General features: G+C 36.7%; 1 protein-coding gene across 1 annotated transcript; it reads left to right on the forward strand.

Moving 5' to 3' along the window:
• Nucleotides 1-7,070: 7,070 nt before the first annotated feature.
• On the forward strand, nucleotides 7,071-20,869 carry LOC124300717 (mitochondrial import receptor subunit TOM70). The gene is made up of 8 exons (XM_046755044.1): nucleotides 7,071-7,495; nucleotides 14,804-15,001; nucleotides 16,038-16,245; nucleotides 16,468-16,609; nucleotides 18,032-18,380; nucleotides 18,839-19,063; nucleotides 19,577-19,797; nucleotides 19,881-20,869. The coding sequence occupies exons 1-8, from the start codon at nucleotides 7,238-7,240 to the stop codon at nucleotides 20,050-20,052; spliced, it is 1,773 nt and encodes a 590-aa protein (XP_046611000.1). The 5' UTR covers nucleotides 7,071-7,237; the 3' UTR covers nucleotides 20,053-20,869.
• The last annotated feature ends 268 nt before the right edge of the window (nucleotides 20,870-21,137 follow it).

Raw genomic sequence — 21,137 nt, forward strand, 5'->3', positions numbered from 1 at the left:
ATCCTATTTACACCAGCTGCTCTACTCTCGAATTGAGGATTCTAGGTATCACATGCGAGATGTCTGAAATATCGAATGCGATATATGAATCTGTACTTTCGAGCTTCGGTTACTTAGTCGCGACTTGAATTCCTTTCGTATTCTCCAATGCCACACAGTCGCATACGACTTGTCACAAGTAATAATGGGGAACCACACTGCCAACTCTTGCAGCTTGGTGGCAGTACCATCGTTGGTTCAAAATTCAAATTGAAGCATACAATATTACGTTAAAATTCATTTTCCTTTATAGAGGAACTTTTTTCTTCACTTGGGAAAAAGCTTCATGGCAAATTAACCTGTTTAAATTCTTCAATCCTCCGATCAAAATAATTTTTCATTTTGGAACACCGCAATTTCGCGGCAAAGTAAACCAACGATTGTGCACCACCTACAATCAGCTTGACAACTGTGGTCCCCCATTTCCCGATGCGATAAAGCAACAGTGTTGCCACGTGAGAGAATCTTGTAACAGCCAATAATTGCTGAGTTTATAAGAGGAATCTAGAAAACATCTTATCAACGAGTGTTCTTCGGTTCTTCCCATCAATGAATCGAGAGGAAGCGTAAAGAGTTCCAAACATCATAAGCATCATAAGCATCACCCAAAAAGTACGATAATAAATCAAGCTTAAATTAATTAACTGTGTGAAAACTGTCAGCAATTGTGAAGAAAAGATGCGCACATATCTGAAGAACGAAAAACCTTACTTATCGGTAAGCGCCTGAAAGTGAGAATAAACATACGTGCGCGCAAAAAATATAAACATCGATCATATGTTTCGGTAAGTAAACATTAGATCCGAATATATTTTTTAATGAAAATAAATATCTAAGATATACGTTTCAAAGTATGTAATGTTGTAATATAATATTATTATCATATTAACAGTATAATGAGTCAGAAAGTCCTTTGCATAACCTGTCAAAAAGACTGCAAAAGAAACGGGATAATTTTTCAAGTTCTCAATCAATGACCTTTCCTGACGAATTTCTTCTTTAAGATAAGAAATATTGACATGAGGCTGTGAAGGTAGACTGAAACTCATATTTAGCTTTAAAACACGATAAATATGCTCGTGTAATAATAAGTGTTAAGTATTGATATAGCTTACAAATTATTAAAAAGTAATATATATTGTTACAAATGGTGAAATCACCCGTCTTGTCTCCTTTTAATGATGTAGTAGTCATCAGAGATAAAAGAAGTTTGTAAACCTCTTATGTCTTTAAAAAGAATAAGGTTGCTGCGTCAACCAACATTATTGTAAAAACAGTCTTGTTTCAGACTTTAAACTAGAAACACGTTTCCACCTATTGAATCTTTTTCCCAACATTTTATTTGCGTCTTTAATTTGTCTCATATAAGCTCACGAATCCTTATTAATTTTTGCAACGTCATAGAACGTTACAATACTTTATATGTTTAAAAGTATGAAAGCTTCAAGTTATGATTAAGTGTGAAAAGCTAATAAATTTTATATTCAGATAAGACATAATATTGTTCCGTTCATTATTAACTACAAACTAATATTTGTAATTTGATTGTGTTATGAGCTTCAAGTTGTTTTATATGAATATAAAAAACTTGAAAATTTTGTAACCATAGCAATGAAATATCGTCTGTCATTATTATATAACTGCATTCGAATAAAATGTATTGCATTCTACTGAAAACGTATTGTACATCTTGTTATAGAATAAACATAAATATATATGTTGACATAATATAAATATATACGCGTGTTTAATATCTCCAAATTTAAAAACAACGTCCAATTACCCGCATGTGAAACATTTAGATTGCTCTAAGACTTAGACCATGTACAGTATATGCTGTAAGCTCTAAGATACCTTTTTAAAATACGTCAAGATGTCTAAATATCAACTATCAGTGATGTGATAAAGTCGGCTTGAAACCATCCTACAGACAAGAAGCAACCTGCCTAAAAGAAAGAAGCAACACATAGATGGGCATTTGTTGACTATACAACGACTATAAATTGTCGTTTTGGCTCGCAAACAGGCAACTTTTGTCTGCGAACGTCATCTGACAGATAACCACCATGACGACATCGCATTCACTGAATAGGGTCCTCAATTTGAAAATAGAGTCCCTAGGCCACTCCGTCTCTAAAATCATGACCTGAAATTATGACAGATAGCGCTAGTGAGGGGGAAACGCGTAGGGTATGTTCCGATATACACTGCGAGCACTGTTCAGTGCTCTTACTGGGGAGAAATTCGTTCCGTTATAGACGGACAGTATACAGTCGCAGTATCCTAAGGAAATATATGACGTCATAAATCGTCGCCATTTTTCCACTGTGAACACTGATGCTTTCGAGGTAAGGTGCTCTCAGTGCTTTGATCACGTGATCAACAGCGTTCAGAAATTTAACAGCTTCCACTATTGATAATTATTATTATTGAATATTGTCATTTAAAAATACCGACCGTTAAAAACAAAAATGGAAAATTTGAATAAATTGTGTTTATTGCAATGTGAAACAAATATTATGTATGAAATGAAAGTAACGCCAAAAAATGTCGATCAGAGTATACTGTACTGCGTTCCGTTTTAAGCAGTAACCAGTATAGCTAACTATAAAGGAACGGCTTCGCAGTATACTAAATTGACGACACACCTTACAATGCTCGCAGTATATATCGGAACATACCCTTAATCATGTCGCTTTGTAACACACCCTGCACACCCCGACTGCCGAGATTGTATGTACACTTGGGGATAATGAATCTGAGACGGATAACTTTTTACACTAGACAGTTATGTTGGCAACACGGAGAAACCTACAGTGCTACAGTCGGCCAAGCGCAGAACTAACTAAATCTCAATAAACGTAACGTAACCCATGACCGTCGAATCATTATCCCCGCGGTATTTTAAGGTTAGATTCAGCGGTCATGGGTTATGTTACGTTTATTGAGATTGAGTTTGTTTTACGCCTGGCCGACTGTGGCGCAGTAGGCTTCTCAGTGTTGCCAAGGTCCCTAAATTATAAAGGTCAAGACACGCGTGTTCCAGTTTTTCTCACTATAACGTGGGCAAAAATTTCTGTTCGCGTTGGCCCAAAAAATACCAAACTTACATCACCGCATTAACCAGTTTTGACCAGCCCTCTGACACACGCTGCTAAAAGTGGTTCGCAAAATGTCCCTCGATTCTGCCGCCAATCTCCACCACTAGTGGCACTAGTAGTTGTCTGAAAGGCTTGCGCGCGGTCAGCGAACGTGTCAAAAGTCTACTAGCGCCATGTAGAGGAACTAAAAAACGTGGACAAAACGCGCAGTGCTGCCAGAAAGCGGGTAAAAAGTACCCCTTCCCTAGCAGCTTGCGCGCATCTCACACAACGTCAGCGGTGTACGTCGGTGTGCAATGCGCTCTCTTCATTGCTTGGTAGGGGAACATTTCCCCTCGATTTGTCAGCTGACTCGGCATCGTTCGGCTTCCGTCGCCATCCCGACACACCGACGTACACCGCTGACGTTGTGTGAGATGCGCGCAAGCTGCTAGGGAAGGGGTACTTTTTACCCGCTTTCTGGCAGCACTGAAAACGCGTACAATTTTTTAGTAAGCGAGCAGTGGTGAGTGTCAGGGGGCTGGTTTTGACCAATCTTGCTCAATTTTTTGAGGTTAACCATTCACGAGTTGCGCCCTCAGTGTCCTGACATTCACGAAATAAATAGAAGCAAGTATATATTTTGAGGTTAATCGTTGTGACAGGTCAGGAATCAGAACTACACCGGGTGCTTTCTATTCAGAGCACAGTGTGACACAGTGTACAAATTTCTATTGTAAGCGGCCAATCCGGGCAAACGAATAGACCAGAAATGTTTACACCGTGTCATATTGAGTGTTTTCCATTTACTGAATAGCTCTGTTCGTTTTAGTCACACTTTTATGCACCTTTTGCACTTTTCCTGAGTCTGGCCAATGGACGGTGCCCTTTCTTATGGAAAATGTAAAAAGTGTAGAAAGTGTAACTAAAACGAACAGAGCTACTCAAGTCGACTTGTGTCGCTATATCTGGTGTATTCCTATGCCCAGATTGGCCGGTTACACCAGAAATAGCGATACAAGTCGATTTGAGTCAGTAAATGGAAAGCACCCATTGTCATGTGACGTCGGAACGGTACCTAGTGGAAATCTCCAGATGTTAGACACCGGAAACATTCACACGCAGATACAGCTAGACTCACATCAGTAGTTTGGGTCACCAATTACCGATTAAGTATTGAAATACACTGGACAACGGGCATTCTGTCGCTCTAGTCGAACGAACCGAAGAGGGAGAAATTGTTGGGTAAAAGATTTAATTTGGCTTACCTTTTTGAGAATATTCTGGATGCGATGACTTGTAGATTGGTGAGAGGTTTTAGCGGAATAACTGACTTTAATATTTTTGGATATTTTGACTAACTTGGTTTATTTTATAAGTTTTGATATTTAAAAGTCACAAAAACGGAGTTACACAGTGTAAGATCTTAAACTTAGTATGACAAAATGGATTTTAAGCTCGCTAAACTTTTGGGCAGAGTAACGTTGTATGAAAGTTTTAATGCAAAAGGCTAAAGGATTTTACCGCGAGACTGTACCGGAACTAGATGACGAATCTGGAGGTAGAAACACAAGAGAGCGATCGAGTGATCGGTCGCCCTTTTTATAGGGGTCGATCGTTGCGCAGAACGATCCCCCTCTATAGTTTTTTGGTCACCTTTGCGCACCTCCCCTCTTTTTCTAGGAATTCTAATTAGGGCACGACATCTTCGCCGCATGCACGCCTGATATCTTAGTCCATTGGCTATTACTATATTGTAGGTTTTTACGTATGGTATATCGCTGCTTGGTGCGGTGGTGTAGGTGCGTGGACTTTGTTCCGTAGTTCTCCGAACTGCGTGAGCTTTTCGTTGTGTCGCCAGCCCCCTTTGTGGCGCCAGCCCCCTTTGTGGCGCCAGCCCCATTTCTGGCGCCCCTCAGCCACTTAACTACCTGTCTACCTCTTAATGTTTTTGCTATCTTGCTCGTTACAAAGCCCATATTTCATTTTGGTTACCTGTCGTTTGTTAGTTTTATAGTTATATCTATATAGAATTGTATATGTATTATAGTCGACTACTGTCGTTGTTAACCTGGAGTACAATAGCAATTGTTTATGAACATAGTTTGTTATTTGTTTAACATTATTAGAATCACGCTGCTGCGAATATCTTTAGTTGTTTGTGTTATAACTATCTTAACAGATTTAGAGTATTTAGTAATTTGATGATTCATAGCTTTAGAGCAGGTTTACATGTGTGCTTTTGTATATGATTCCCTTCTGTAGTTGTTAATTCTTATATTGATATAAATCGGCTTGGAAGCTTCTAGAATGTTTTCGTTTCGTCGGTAAGTTTCCTAATGTATTCTCTAGGTAAAGCTCTGTATGGCTCCACATTGGAGATCTGCATTGCCTTCAAAACGTTGCGCGTGTTGCCTACAATACGGCGTTGCGGAAGAAGGTATAGTTCATGCTGGGTAATTAGCATTCACGGTTTGATGGTTTTGCAGTCTCTGGTTTTATGGGTTATTGCAGCAGTGCTATCTTTACATTATATTGGTTATGCATTTATCTATGGTTTTACAGTCTTCTATACTCCAGGCTATATAGTAAAGCGTATGTTGCTTATAGTATAGCTCTCAGCTCCGAATGCATAAATGGCATTGTTGAGTGCTATACAATAATTGGGTATAATTGTGTTAGTTAATTATAGTGTTAATATGATAGTGATATATAATAACGCATAATAGTATTATAGTTCTCTGTAGTACGAAGATCTCGTAACATGGTTTTTAAGCCTCGGCTAGTGAATTTCATAGTTATTTCCATCTAGGGATATTCCAAATAGTTAGACAGTTGTTTTAATTTCTTATGGTTACAAGATTCTCGTACTTCGAGTTTGGTTAGTTGATAAAAGTAACATGCAGTAATAATAGTCGATAAAACATACGGGCGTTCCGGTCGGATGTTACAGTCATATGAAACTTTCGGCGCATTCTCACTAATTTTTTTGCCCACTCGTGTCTTGACCACGGTCTTACATACAGGTCTGGTAACCAGTAGGGTGGGGAATGACTCAGATAATGAGGCAAAACCGTGGTTCTCGTCTTCGCCTTCTGCAGCGCTGCCCCCTCGGGGTGAGCCAATCATAAATCAGATCCGAACAGCTGATTTTTCGGAATCAACAATCCTGAATAACACTCAAAAATGAAGAAAGATGCGAATAAAAAATGATTGAGATGTTTGCTAGCATTCTATGGCGGGCGTGATAATTGTTTTATTTTAACGGAATCCTCAAATGTTTAAGTCAATAAAATCCATAAACATCAAGCCGAGGGCTCACAACTTTTGAGACAGTTTGAGATCTTGTGGAGATGATCCACCGCTTGCACATTTTACACTGAGTTATGAACTGTCAAAAACTTCGATGAGCAGGTTATCTTATCGGTATACCTACATCAATATCTATCATACCCTCGGCCAATGGCGCCCCTAGCAGATAGATAGGAAACAAGACCGTGTGCCTCACTAACGGTGACACCCCCTACCACTCAAAAGTGCCGGAGTTATCAGACCTGTATGTAAGACCGTGGTCTTGACTTTTCTTATCTAGGGATCTTGGGCGTTGCCAACATAACTGTCTAGTGTAAAAAATTAGCTTTCTGAGATTCATTGCCTCCAAGTGTACCTCTTTGCTGCACACCGACCTCCAAGATTACAGCTCTTTCAAAGTTTCAACACGGTTAAGCCGCGTTCCACGTCAAAGAGATAGGAGTGCAGACCTGTGTAAAAGATCGGGTGCTGCATGCAACTAAACCAAATGCTGTAGAAAGTAGGTTCATTGCTACTTCGAACAGCAGTTTTCATGTTAACATCCATGTGCTGAAGAAAACACCAAAATCAGTGACCAATCAGAGTATTCTTACTGCTGCTTCATTCAGTTGTTAGCTGCACGTGGAAAAGCAGCTTAAGCTTCTCCAAGCTCGGGGGAAGCCAGGCGATGCCTTGTGGCGACGCTAAGCCGTCCGTGTGAATTGTGAATTATTCCTGCTTCCTTCAATATTCGGATTGATTTTAACCTTAAAATTGCTATTCGTCCCAGGCGAGTAAAGACATTTATCGCGTAGTATTTCCAGAGAATGACAACAGCCAGCGGATCGGCCAGCATTACGGGCTCGTCGTTGCCGAAATGGCAACTTGCGTTGGCCGTCGGTGCGCCGGTAGCCCTCGGCCTTGGCTACATGTACTATAAGAACAGTTTGAAGCCAGTCCCAAGACGTCGAGGAGGATCAAAAGGTGGAGCCGGCAAAGAAAACGGCACCTCGAAAGACGTGGAACTATCGGTTGACAGTGACATTCTCCCGACAACGCTTTCGGCTTGCGAGTCGGAAAATGAGGTTAGAATATCCGTTTACACGTACCGCATAACTGAATTTATTGGCTCACGAACATTTCTCTTGATTCGACGATTCGAAAACAATAAAATTCTCTTACATATTTCACCGTTTGCTCTGTGTGTTTGTCTTGTGATGAGCTTACAGACAAGCGAGAAATCAGTCCAAGATCCTTAGTTCTAGAATATTGTTACTCACCTTGGATGAATGTGGAAATGCTGTTGCTATTTGCATTATTATATATAGAACTTTTGATCTAGGTTATAAAAAATTTGGCATTTGCCATACTATTGTAAAGTTTTTATGAATTATTGTTCCTGTTGCTATCTGAAACTGCAACTCAAACATGAAGTATAAGACACGACTTTGTTGAAGCGCAGGATAATTTTGCATAATATGTATGTGACTTCCATACAGTCACTTTTACTAATTACTCTTCAAATACTTGTCTCGAATTATCTGTGTTAGTTTACTTTGTATAAGAAATAAATACAGTCAATGGTAAACGTCAAAGCTGTATCTAGCCCAGAATATTGAATCTGTTAGTCACAGTTTACTTTATATAGGGCTTCCTAATTTGAAAAAGCGGAAAAATTATAACTGATACTCTGTATAATTGCTTTAGTTGATTGAATAATGATGATAATAATTACTACCTGTGCTGCCATACTTGTAAGCATGTACCCCATAAGCGAAAAAACTGTACATGATCTCAGAGGAATAGGTTAGTAATCACTTTTATACATCTGCAGCTGTCTTGAGCTTAGAACCTTAAAATATTTTTCGACAACTGTAAAGCTCCACTATGGGTTCTTGCCAATCTCTTATTTGATTATGTTATAATATACGGCAAAATCTGAAAAAATTTATGGGTGCATTTTGAAATCCCAATAGTGTTTGTATGCACATGGAAAATCGAGAAAACTGGGATAACTAGGGAAATTTCTTACAGCAGGGAAAAGTCAGGGATTTCGAAAATAGCACTGGAATTTTTAGTCTGTCGAAGAAATAAACCATTCTTTTACAAAGTCCTATCAATCTTGAGAACGAAAATGTGCACTCAAAATTTTGTTTAGTCTCGTCACTTCGTACATCCTATGTATATTACCTAATACCAAATCTTTCATTTCATTTCTTATTGTAAATTGATAATTAAGCAGTAACATAGTTATTAGGTAAAATTGAAGGTATTAGTGTTAATGTGTAAAAAAATTGTCATTAATCAGCGACATATTTTTTGAAATGTTACTGAAAAAATGATATTGTTGGGCTAGAACACCTGGAAAGGTCACAGAATTTCAGATTCCAAAAAGCGTACGAACCCTGCTTAAGTAAATGATAAAATTTTTTGCTGTGCTAAGAAAATCTTTTCAATAATTTTTTTGCAAAATTTGCATACATGCATGCATTTTATTTACTGTCGAAATATTTGGCATGGACACAAATAACCCAACGCTGAAGTTCTAGGGTTGATGCATCTGTCTGCAACTGTCTTAGGATGTTTAATACAAAAATCCACATTCGTACAAGGGATGAAGAAAACTACATAAAACCTTACCCGAGTATAGCCGAACCGAGTTGAGGCCTCAGCTTACTGATTCGGCACCTGAACGACATGACCAGTCTTATAATTTTTATAAATTACAAACTGAAATCCTCCCATTCTGCAGTCTTCCTCCCTATGCACGGAGCTACTTTGATCGGTCCATGACATCTGAAGTCCAGAGAACCAAATTTTTCCACAGTACTCCAATCCTAATCAATGTTATCGTGCTTTATCGAAAAAATACTCCTCAAAAGATGTAAAGCAACTATTGCTCAAATAATTTTTGCAGTCGCTATAATTTTTCTTCGCAGTCCCAAAGGACAGTATTCCAAAAGTGAAGAAAACTTGACTCTTATCTTTTCAAAGTTTTTCTGATCTAGTTTATTATTTGCACTTGTATATCCTTGTTGAAGAAGTTCATTAGGTTGCCACACCCACTTTCAAAATATTAATTTTTTTTTTTGCTCATGACTTGATTGCTCGTCAGTCACTATATTTTTGATTTATTCGCGATTTTTCTGCTCAACCCTTTTAGCTGAGATTTGTGGTGGTGCTAGCTATCAAAAAAAGTTAGCAGCACTAGATTGATGGCATGGAGAACGAGTATAGATAGAAAAAGAAAGACTGCACCATTGGTTTTGCCTTTTATTTTCTGAAGTAATCCGATGACCCTACTTTTTTGGTCATCTCCTTACCGCAAAATCCATCTCCTCGGTGGGAAAAGAGATGACCAGCCGAAAGTCGAGCATTAGTTTATGAAAACCTGAGCTGTATTTCAATCCTCTAAATTTACGTAAGGCCGATTTTTCTACTCATCTGCCCCCTCCCCAGAAAACTCACCCTCTACCACCATAGGAGAAAATAATGAATAAATTGTGAGTTTTGAAACATAATGTACTGGATTTTTTGCTCGGCAATTCATATTAATATACAATATGTTTAATTTTTCTGCACACACCCCTATCTAGAAAACTCACCGCAACCGCGATCAGAGACATACATCGACGTAAATTGTTGATTTTTTAAAAACAATTGCGGCCCGATTTTTTTTAACCGCGATTTGTGTTTACAAATTACGAATTTGATTTTTCTGCTCATTCTCTTACTCGGAAAACTCACCCCTTGCCTTTCAGCAAAAAAATCGAGTACCGTTCATTTTTCTAAAATCACTGATTTGCATTGATTCTTACCTCCGGTCACAGCAGGGAGAATCTTATGGGTAGGGGTGTGAGCAGAAAAATCAAACATGTGATATACGAATGTGAATTGACGAGAAAAAAGATGTAGGGTATTGTGTCATAATTTTTTCTTCGTTATTTCCTTTGATCATGGTAAGGAGTGATAGACGGAGAGCTGGTGGTCATTTGACTTACGTCATTTCATAAACAAAATTTTCCATCTTATCGTAATCTCTTTAACACCGCTGATAATTGACAGTGCCGTGCCTATAAGGTGGGCAAAAGAGCAGCCGCCGTGCCGTTAAAGCGGTATTCAAGTAAATTTTTTTTCCTTAGTGAAATCAAAAAATTTGCTATCTAAAATAAATTTGAAAATGTTTCTCTTTAGGTATTTGGTTTCTCTTTAGGTACATGGTTTCGATGTCACCAGCGTAACAGAAATTAGTATGGAAATGAAAATGTAGAGGTGTGGCAACCAATATAGGCGTGTATACATTTGCGCCACATACTACTTCAGTATCTCACCCTGCACATTCGGCACGAATCCCACGAGCACGACGGCGAATGCGTGACAAACCACTGGGTCCACTATCTATTATTCGTTAATTTTCACTTATCCCGTTGTGGACACACCCCCAAATAAAAATATAAAATATAAAACACGATATGCGTTTATAATATTAATGAAACATTCAATTTCCAAAATTTTTTACTGAAGATTTAACTGCAAACTCTCAACATAGCACAGTTCAAGATAAAATTGTTTCTATGAGGCTAACCGAACAAAACTATATAATACATTTTGAAGTTGGAAGTGATCTAGTTTGATGAAATTGCGAAATCTTAGAAATGACATTCAATGAAATGATAAGTGAAAATTTCCGTTTTTCCTCAGAAACAGTGTAATATGAGCCATTTACTTGGCGTGGGGTAGTTAACACCCCAGCTGTCCACAACAAGTTAGACTATATATATTCAATTGGCTAATTATTTATAAATATTGTGAGTGATTTTGAAAAACATCTTTTTCAAAATTCTCGTAAAGTTCTCAAAAATTGCATTTTCGTTTTGAAACATGCTAAGACCGAGCTTCTAATAGACCGGTTATTAAGATAAAAACTTTAAACATTTTTCATGTTTTTGATCAAAATTCTCAAAAATTCTCGAAATTCTAATTTTCGTTTAGAACATTTCCAAGTCGGTTTCGTTATGAAGTTGATAAAAAAGAGTTTGTATCTATCAAAAAAATAGAAGTCGCTCCATAATGGAACTGGTATAGAAATGTTTTAATTGAAGAATCAAAGTTTTGAGCATTTTTCGGGAATTTTCAGCTGCTTTAACAATGTTCTAGTCGATCAAAAAAATGAATGTGCTGAAAAAACAAATAGAAAAAAATTGGCCCACCATTGACCCGGTCTTGAAATATTTGGAATAAAAAATAGAGTTTTTGAAAAATTTTTGAAGATTCTGAAAAAGGACGTTTTCACAATCAATCTGAATAATCATAAATAATCAACCAGTTGAATAAAAAATATAAAAAAATTGAGGTTACTGCTTCAGAGTTGGGACAATTTTAGACACTTTTTTGAACAAAATCAAACTTGCGAGAGTCAGATATTAATTGGGCTCATATGGAATTCCACATACATACGTATATATGTTTTGCAAAAGGCGGTTTCCCTCAGCTTACCCCAAGCGTGCGAAGGGTTAGGCATGGCGCTGTTATCCTGGCATTGCCGTCGGTTCTGGTGGATCGGTTGGGGCAACAAATTAGGATCAAAAGAGCACTAAATGCCTATTCTAATCCGAATTCATTCTTCTAAGGTGGTCATTCAAGCTTAGATTACGTGATATTTTTATCTTGACATCGCCATCGATTTCCACAAAACGATTAGAGCAACAAAAGAGCATTAAATCGCTATTGTGGTCCAGACTATTTATTCCAAGGTGGTTATTCCAGCTTAGAATACTTATTCAAGTGTGAGTTCTTCTACAAGTACGACAAGTACGACCGGATCTCTAGCATTCACGGAGCTGAAACCGAATTGTTACGGCACTGAAAAAATTACGTAACCTTTCTGACAGTCAATAAACGGCGAGCACCAGGACCATATCATTTGACCTGGCACACAAAACAGCCCTTCGCGGGGCTGAAATTCTATTTGTTTAAGGGATCATCCTAGTGTAATGGGTCGAAAAATGGCTGATTTCCGCAATTTTTTTCAGATGGTTAAAACACGCTAATTAATTTGATTTTTTTTATGTCAAATCAAAGCACTAATGAAGAACAGAAAATGAATTTTTAAACAATTATTATTTTTTTTTTTCGTTATTTATTTTTTAAGGTTGAAAATAACTTCCTAAACAAAGGAGCCGTCACGGTAGACATGGTGGTGACCAGAAATATTATCTGAAAGAAAATTTGTAAACTAAAAGATTATTAATTAGTATGAAAGCCGCTATCTTGCTATAGAGGTTTTTTTTTTGTTTTTCATTTATCATAATTGACAAAATGGTAGCGGTTTGAAAAAAAAGTATCGAACTTAGCCTATTTTTTCAATAGCCTTTCGTTAAAAAAAAGATATGAAATTTCAAAATAAAAAAAAGCCTCCATGGCAAGATAAAGAATGGTGTGATGAACGTTGTGTCCAAATTTGAAACAGATCGCTTGGAAGCTTTTCCTTTGAGAGTGTTTATTATTTTGAAAAATCACGTTTCAAGAACACCTTTTAAAAAATGTTTTAACTGATTAGCATATTTTAAGCATTAAAAAAAACGGCGAAAACTAACTATTTTTCCACCTGTTACACTAGGATGATCCATTAAGATTAAGGTTATCTCATCAGCACTGGCCCAGGTCTAGACAATCATCAGTACCCGGAGTGACGTGCATGCTGAAACATTAGTGCCTGACGTTCAATTTTACTATGAAAAGTTCTATAGCATTTTCAACTGGTTACACTAGCGCATACCGTATTCACACTGGAGTCCTCCATTGTATTTTCGAGCGTTTTCAAATGAATGTATTAAATGTGCAGTTGCAAGTGTGGTTTCTCCAGTTTTCTACTAATAGTAAAGAAGAAATTCTACGACAAACATATTGGCGCACACACAGTGCAGCCAGTTGAAAACGCTCTTACTCATATGCTGTGTTACTCGTAGTGCTATGAAGCTAAAGCTAGCAGCCAGAGTTAGCAGCCAAACGTGTCAAACTTTTTGGAAGTTGTAAAATATAGTTCAATTTTATCGTCGTAATTCTATAAAGGTATTGGGGGTTCAAGGTATTTCATAAAATTTTGATTTTCGGATTTCACTACCTTACTCGAGTGACCATTAGAACGTTAGGCTGCAAATTCTAGTTGCTAGCTTCAGCCTCGTCGTAGTGCTGGGCACGCTTTGCACGCATCATGTTTTACTGCCAAGATTGGTGGAAGATTTTTTCCCTAAGTGTGCGAGCTTGTATCTTGTGTTGTAATGCAGTGTAAATATGGCAATGGCCCATAGTAAAAATCGCAATAGAATTTGCGGTGTATTGTAGGTAGTACCGAGATTGGTTTTATAGCATTTTTTATTGCATCTTACGTCTATAAAGCCGTAAAAATAAATCAAAATCTATTTGATATACAGCAATTTGGTATAAAATTAAACTCTACTACCTAGCAGTAGACCACAAGTTCCATTGACATTGTGATTTTGGTTGTAGAGGTCATCATATTTACACTATACTGAAATGAGCTCTTACAATCAGAGGAAAAATCTTGCATCATTGTTACACCAATCTTGTATTCAGTACTACAAGTAATAGCGTTGTTCACTTGTTGCAGTCGGTGTGCACTGAGTATGATTTCCCGGTTTTTAAACTAGCAACAGAAACGGAATCATAGAAAACATTTAAACAGTGCGCCATGACACAGAATATGAATAAAAGCCAGTTCACGGCTTCATTGTACACCCAGTATGCAGTGTTCTAACCACTTGAAAATGCTATAGCGAAACGGAAATTCTACAAGACTTAATATATACCTAATGTCTATAATGCAACATATTTAGAAAATTGTAATTTGGCAAATTGAGAATTTGTAAGATTTTTGGTTGCAAATTGAATATGCTTTGCTTTTATTATTTCTATAATCCTGCTTATGTTATAAAGCAGCTATTTTCTAAAATGCTTTATCACTTAACCGTTTCAGTCACAGTGGGATGCTCAGCGTCCCACTTCAAAAATTTCCAAAACTAACTAGCCATTTCATTAATACATTTTTTCACTGAATATTTTGGCCTGAATTTTGTTACTCAGAGATTTTTGGGGTCGCTAATCACGAAACTCAAGTCAGAATTTAGGTATATCATCGATTAGATGCATGTGATCACATTCTTACTTCAGATTCATGATCAGTGACCCCAAAAACCTCGGAGTAACAAAATTCCGGCCAAAATATTGAGTGGAAAAATGTGTGACTGAAATGGCTAGTTATTTTTGGAAATTTTTGAGGTGGGTTCCTAAGCATCCCACTGTGACTGAAAGGATTGAGAGTAACGAATTTTAACCTTAAACAATTCTATGGTAATTATATTTATACGTTGCAGTTCAAAAAAGTGTGTTCCGCACAAACTCCATTAGAAAAGGCAACACAGTACAAGAATGAAGGAAACAATTACTTCAAATCTGGAAAATATGACGAAGCAATTTTATCTTATAACAAGGCCATTGAAACCTGTCCACAAGAAAATACCATGGATCTGGCAACATTTTACCAAAACAGAGCTGCAGCTTATGACCAGTTGGTAGGATATATAGAATCGTAGTATGCACCGCTTGCCTCTTTGTTTCAGTAAATCAGAATGCTTTAAAAATATAAACATCCAGAGCCGTACAGGAATCTCGTATTTCCTGATACATTTCATATTTAAGGACGTTGCCCATTTCTTGCACAGATAGCGATTGCAAACCCTCGCTACATACAAATTATCTGAATCATTCAATTAGGTTTCTCCAACTTTCTGATACGTATTATTCATCACTTTCTCACCTACTACCGCATACCTAATTTGACTTGCCATGATGTACAAATTTTTTCAATACCTGTTATTCTATAACCCTAATCTTATTCGGCATGATTAGGAGATTGGGACAGGATAGCGTGGGTTTCATTATTGCAGCGACCTTCAGATGGCCTAGCTAATCATTGAAAATATACCCAGTGTCAATAATTAATCAGCGGTTGTTTTGGGTAGTCTTCGTTGCATATTTTTTTTTCTTTTTAGTCATCAATGCAAACTTTTTTTTGTAAAAACTGACCATCACACCTAAGAGATTTCATTTTTTGCTATTCTACAACGGTTAAGAAAATCCCCTCGATGTGTTCAAAACGTTGAACTTGATACTGTGGCCTAGTTCTGACGGAATGGTAGATCCTGGTGTACGAGGGGCATAGCGTGAGTCCCGCTCACTCTTCACCTCGGCCATCTGGCTCGAGCCGCGCAGTAAACCAGATCTTCTGCACGAGTTCACTAGGCAACGTCCTTAAACTTATCATTTAAGTTTCATTAGCGTGCTGCCTTAACATTTTGAACTGTTGAACTTAAAAATTGGTTACGAAATGCCGTCGATTAGCTGAAGACTATCAAAATGTGAAAATACTAAACCTAAAGCTGAAAGTTGTGTAATCCACCTCCTAACATCATACTTTCTAACATGGTAATGTTTTGAATGAATGTATGTATTACCTTTAACGTAAAGTAGTGAAAAGAATTTATTTAAAGCTTGTAGACTTAAATATGCAAAAAACGCAGCTATCTAATTCCATGTTTTATTAAACAGAGAAAATACAGCGCAGTCAAAGCAGATTGTACAAAAGCGTTGGAATTAAATCCTCGATATGTAAAAGCGCTGCAACGCAGAGCACGAGCTCTCGAACACAGCAACGACTTAGTTTCTGTTCTGGAAGATGTTACAGCTGCTTGCATCCTTGAACAATTTTCTAATCAATCAACGCTTGTGATGGCTGACAGAATTCTAAAACAGCTCGGTATGTAACTATGTGTAAGAAATCTATCCAGTGATGTTTGTTAAGTTTTCTTATTCTAACGTTCATGTACAACAAAAAAAATTTGTAATCTTAATTCTACTCTATTTTACAAATCGAAACTGTTCATGTCCTTCTTACACGTAACTCGGATTAATGAAAAATGCTTGAGCTTATTTTCAAACACTCATATTTTAGTACCAACATGTGTTTATAATACTTTAGGCAGGCAACATGCAAAGGAACATATGGCAAATAGAAAATCAGTTATGCCAAGTAAGCACTTCATCAAAACATACTTCAGTGCTTTCAGTAAGGATCCAATTCTGAGTAAACTTGACGAATTCAAAATCGCTGAGCCTACCACGTATGTAAATTGAGATCAGACAACATATACCAAAATCTATATTGTGAATTTGTTTCAGGGTTAACAAGAGTCAGTTTTTATTGCTACCTTCTACAATAGTGAATTCAATTTTTTTGTTCAATCTCTTTTGACAAAGCGCCTTTTCCCGTATGTGAAGTAGGGGCCAAATTGTCGTTTTCACGTGCACTTGCGAGCAGACGAATAGAACTTTTGCAAAGTTACCCTTTACCGGGTGCAAAATTGTATGCACACCCGCTTACGAAGTGCGCTCAAAAACGGCTAATTTTTGCGCTCGTTTGACGTGTATCACAAGCAAACTTTCAGCAGGAGTAGTACAGAAAAACGGGATTTCATTCGTGGGATCGCCTTCTCTCCACCCGTGATACACAATGTATTATTACTTGAACGCAATTCTCCATACAAGGAAGCAATTTTCTGTCTTCGGACTTCTTTGCTGTTTCACAGTCGATAAGAGTCAATGATCCCTTTCTCTCGTAATTATCATATAGAGCCAAATTATTTAAGAAAAGCCAGACCTGTCATCCACCATTTTTATTTTGCAACTTTGCCAAAAAAAAAAAAAAACTTCAACTTTGATGCCATGTATTTTCTAAACGGTTCATCTTAAAAATGTGGGTGCTTTTCCTTGGTTCTTTCTCTACAAGATGGCCATATTGAATAGTAAAAAGAAAAAAATGTTGACCATTTCCCCAAGATTTGGGGCATTTTGGTCAATTTTGAGGGTTTTGGCCAATATTTCTGTAGACATTTGTCGTAGGTCAAATCTGTGGTCATATTCTTGTTCCTTGGTTAATTTTACATAGTGAAACCAATTTTCAGCCACTTCGTACAAAAAACTTCTGCATAATCAAAAATACCCAAATACAAGTCAAAAATGTGGAAAAAAAAAAACTAGAAATGGCTCTGCCTAAGCCAATAAATTTTTGCGGGGCCCAATATTTGGCTTTTGACTAATCTCTAGGTGGGTAACATGCTCACAAAAAATCAGTCAAATCGGAGGGGATGGACGACAGGTCCGGGTTTTCTTAAATAATTTTGCTCGTATTAACTTAATCTCAGTAATTACTGTTCTAAGTGGTCAACCACTAGTGAAATCTGGTGTACATTGCTGGTAAAATAATGTGACATTTATGAAATAGTCAGATGTATAAAATTAAGTGATACCTTAAAATCCTGAAATCAGTCATACACTAAATCGTGGAGTGTTACTCCGTTGTTATAGTGCTGACAATTTCAGTCTTATTAGTTATTGCAGAGATTATGTGAAATTGGTTGAAGCTAATGGATTTCTGTTTGTCAGAAATATTTTCCAAAGATTATCATATCTTCGAATCTGTATTGGAGATATTTTCCTAAAAAGTACAGAAAATTGTATTCATAGTTCATTTTTCGCAATTGCAGAGGCTATGCTAAGGCCAAGCAGACAATTAGAGAAGAGAAATATGACAATGTGATATCTTACTGTACCGAGGAAATTGAGCATCCTGATTTTGTACCAGAAGCTTGTATGGAGGTATACCTCCTCCGCGCTACATTCTATCTATTATTAGGATATCACGAGGATGCTAGTGCAGATCTTGCAAAAATTATAAACAGTAAGAGTACCAGTAAAGAATTGAAAGTGAACGCTTTGATAAAAAGGGCCAGCATGTACATGCAACTAGAGGACCCTGAGAAGTGTTTCCTTGATTTTGAAAGAGCGATCGAAATTGACCCAAAATGTGGAGATATTTATCATCACAGGGGACAGGTAAGCTTATCATCATGAACGCTGAAATATAGTCGAACTGGAATGTGAATCGTTGAGAGACGAGCTCTCCATAAACCATCCTATGTTGTATTGTTGTATACTGGGCTAGTTGTCTTGTTGTGGCATTAGTATTTGATAGCGGCATCTGACGTGCTCCACCTGTAAATGTTCTGGCTCTCTCTCTATTAGCACGTATTAGCTATGTAAGTACGATAAAGGGGCATTGACCTCAAAAACAGCTCTCACTGTCGCAGTAGACGAGTCAGCTCATATATCAGTTCACATTCTAGTTGGGGTACAGTTCAGTGAGTAAAAATATTATTTCATTCTTGTATCACAGAATAAAAATATACCGTATATTTGCCAAAATACCTGAAGAATAGTGACTAATTTTGTAGAAGCTGCTCATTTCCTAAGACTATCAAAATAATAAAACTTAGCATTGTGATTGATTACAGGTGAATCTGCTTTTAGAAAAAATAAACGATGCTCAAGATGATTTCAAAAAAGCAGTGGATCTTAATCCCGATTTTGACATTGCGTTTGTTCAAAAATGTTACACGGATTATCGGCATGCTGTGGTGTCAAAGGACATGAACAAGGTAGCTGACGTCATGACGGAATTTAAACGAGCATTTCAGAAATTTCCGGACTGTGCAGAATGCTACACACTTTATGCACAGGTATTTATTTTTTTTATATATAAATCTCGAGGTGAAGAATATTTTAACTTCAGAACGGTAACGTTTCTTTTTTACGTATTTCGGTAACTGCCTTGTATTCTCGGGAACATCATATTGTTAAGGTTCCTGTGGGATTGCATTTTCTTCGTTTTCTAATAAAGAATCACATGGGTCAAAAAACTTTTTGCATAGTTGAAACTATGGTCGAGTCGAAACCGTATGTTGTTCTCTTGCGACAGGAAATTTGAATTTGCGCGGGGTTTTTTTTTTATCCCCCCTTTACCATTCTAGGGTTACACAAATATTTTTCTACCTGTATAATATGAAAAAACAGACTCAGATTAATATTTGCTCCTTGTTTTGAAACTTAGTATTTGTCTTACTTGATCTCAAATACAGAATTACTTCTGTAAAGTACTAACTGTGAATAATAAATAGCGGCTTTAATTGAATGAATTCTTTTTTCTTTTCTTGAAAATGATAATTCAATAGATTTTTTCTTTATTTAAACAGATCTTATGTGACACGCAAGATTACGCTAAGGCAGATTCTTATTTTGCTAAAGCGATTGAAAGAGATCCAAATAATGCCAACATTCATGTACACAGAGGGTTATTGCACTTACAATGGAATGGAAACATTAATAAGGCAATCGAGTATATTAACAAGGCATTGATATTGGATGATAAATGTGAATTCGGTTACGAGACATTGGGAACTATTGAGGTACAAAGGTATGATCTGTGCTGTATCATTATGGATAAAAATGTTCCAAAATTTTTATAATTTTGAGTCCTTATTTACATTCCGATTTCAGAGGTAATCTTAAAGAGGCAATTGAACTTTTTGATAAAGCGTTGGCACTTGGTCGCACAGAAATGGAGTTGACGCACATCTTTAGTCTGAAGGATGCTGCAAAGACTCAATTAACAGTGACTGAAAGATTAGGCTTATCTAGTTTACTCGAAATACCAACGCCTGGTAATTAATGGAAATCAACACTGTATCATATGAAAATAGGAGCCTACATTTTGGAGGTAATCGAATACTGAGGTTACAATCATTGGTTGTGAGAGATGGAATCAAGTATGTTTTGTGAATTTTAAGTAAAAACATGGGCAATTTAAATCAGAAAGTAAATGACTGATCAATTCATGCATTACTTTTATACTACTCTTTGTAATATACTTTATTCTATTGGTTGGAAATAGCAATACAAAATGGAAATTTCACATGAATGTTATTGGCAATAAAACGTAATCTGATAATTCTGTACAAATCTTATAAATTTTAGTACAATGGGGCTAGTTACACTGTTCAACTGGGAATGGATTAGCGCATGTTTACTGCATAGGGTAACCCATGTACAGATTAACATTCGTTGTTATATTAAAAAAAGAGAACTAATTTGAAATTCTTTTTAAAATATCATCATATCTGCATGCTTGTCCAATGCATTAATACACTTGCAAAACAATGTAACAATATTTGTAAAGGATAATATTGAAATTTAAAAGTAAGTGATGAAGCTGTTAGAATTATGTTAGAAACTTTTGCATTTGGAAAAAGTACCATCCATTTAAGTTAGCTTGTGATTGATTTCTTCATTATCTGTCGTACAAGCGAAAGCAAGTTTTCTACCAAAACAACTATGGCTGTTTCTCAACATTCTCAACTTTTAACAAATGTAGTATATTTTTGTGCTCATTTTTGTCGTGGATTAGTTACAGGCTTGTGTAAATAAACCACTCACTAATCTTTGGTGTGTATGAAATTCAATTGTTAAATATAAATATATTACATTAATATGCTCGTATGTCATTTCTAAATATATTTATATAATTTTTATACTATTACATCGCATATATTTAAACCAAATTACATGTATAGCCTGTATAAGGCAATGAGTAAACTTCAGTTTCAATTAATTTTTATATGAAAGATCGTTTCCTAAACTTAAATCTTGTATTACGAGTTACAGATTATGATTTTTCGAATCTCGGACAATTTACTGTACTGTCTTCACGTAAAGAATAGTGTTCTTCGATACTAGTGCGCGAAGGTGGCAACGCCC

The sequence above is a fragment of the Neodiprion virginianus genome, chromosome 1, assembly GCF_021901495.1.
Source record: "Neodiprion virginianus isolate iyNeoVirg1 chromosome 1, iyNeoVirg1.1, whole genome shotgun sequence".
NCBI classification, from domain to species: domain Eukaryota; kingdom Metazoa; phylum Arthropoda; class Insecta; order Hymenoptera; family Diprionidae; genus Neodiprion; species Neodiprion virginianus.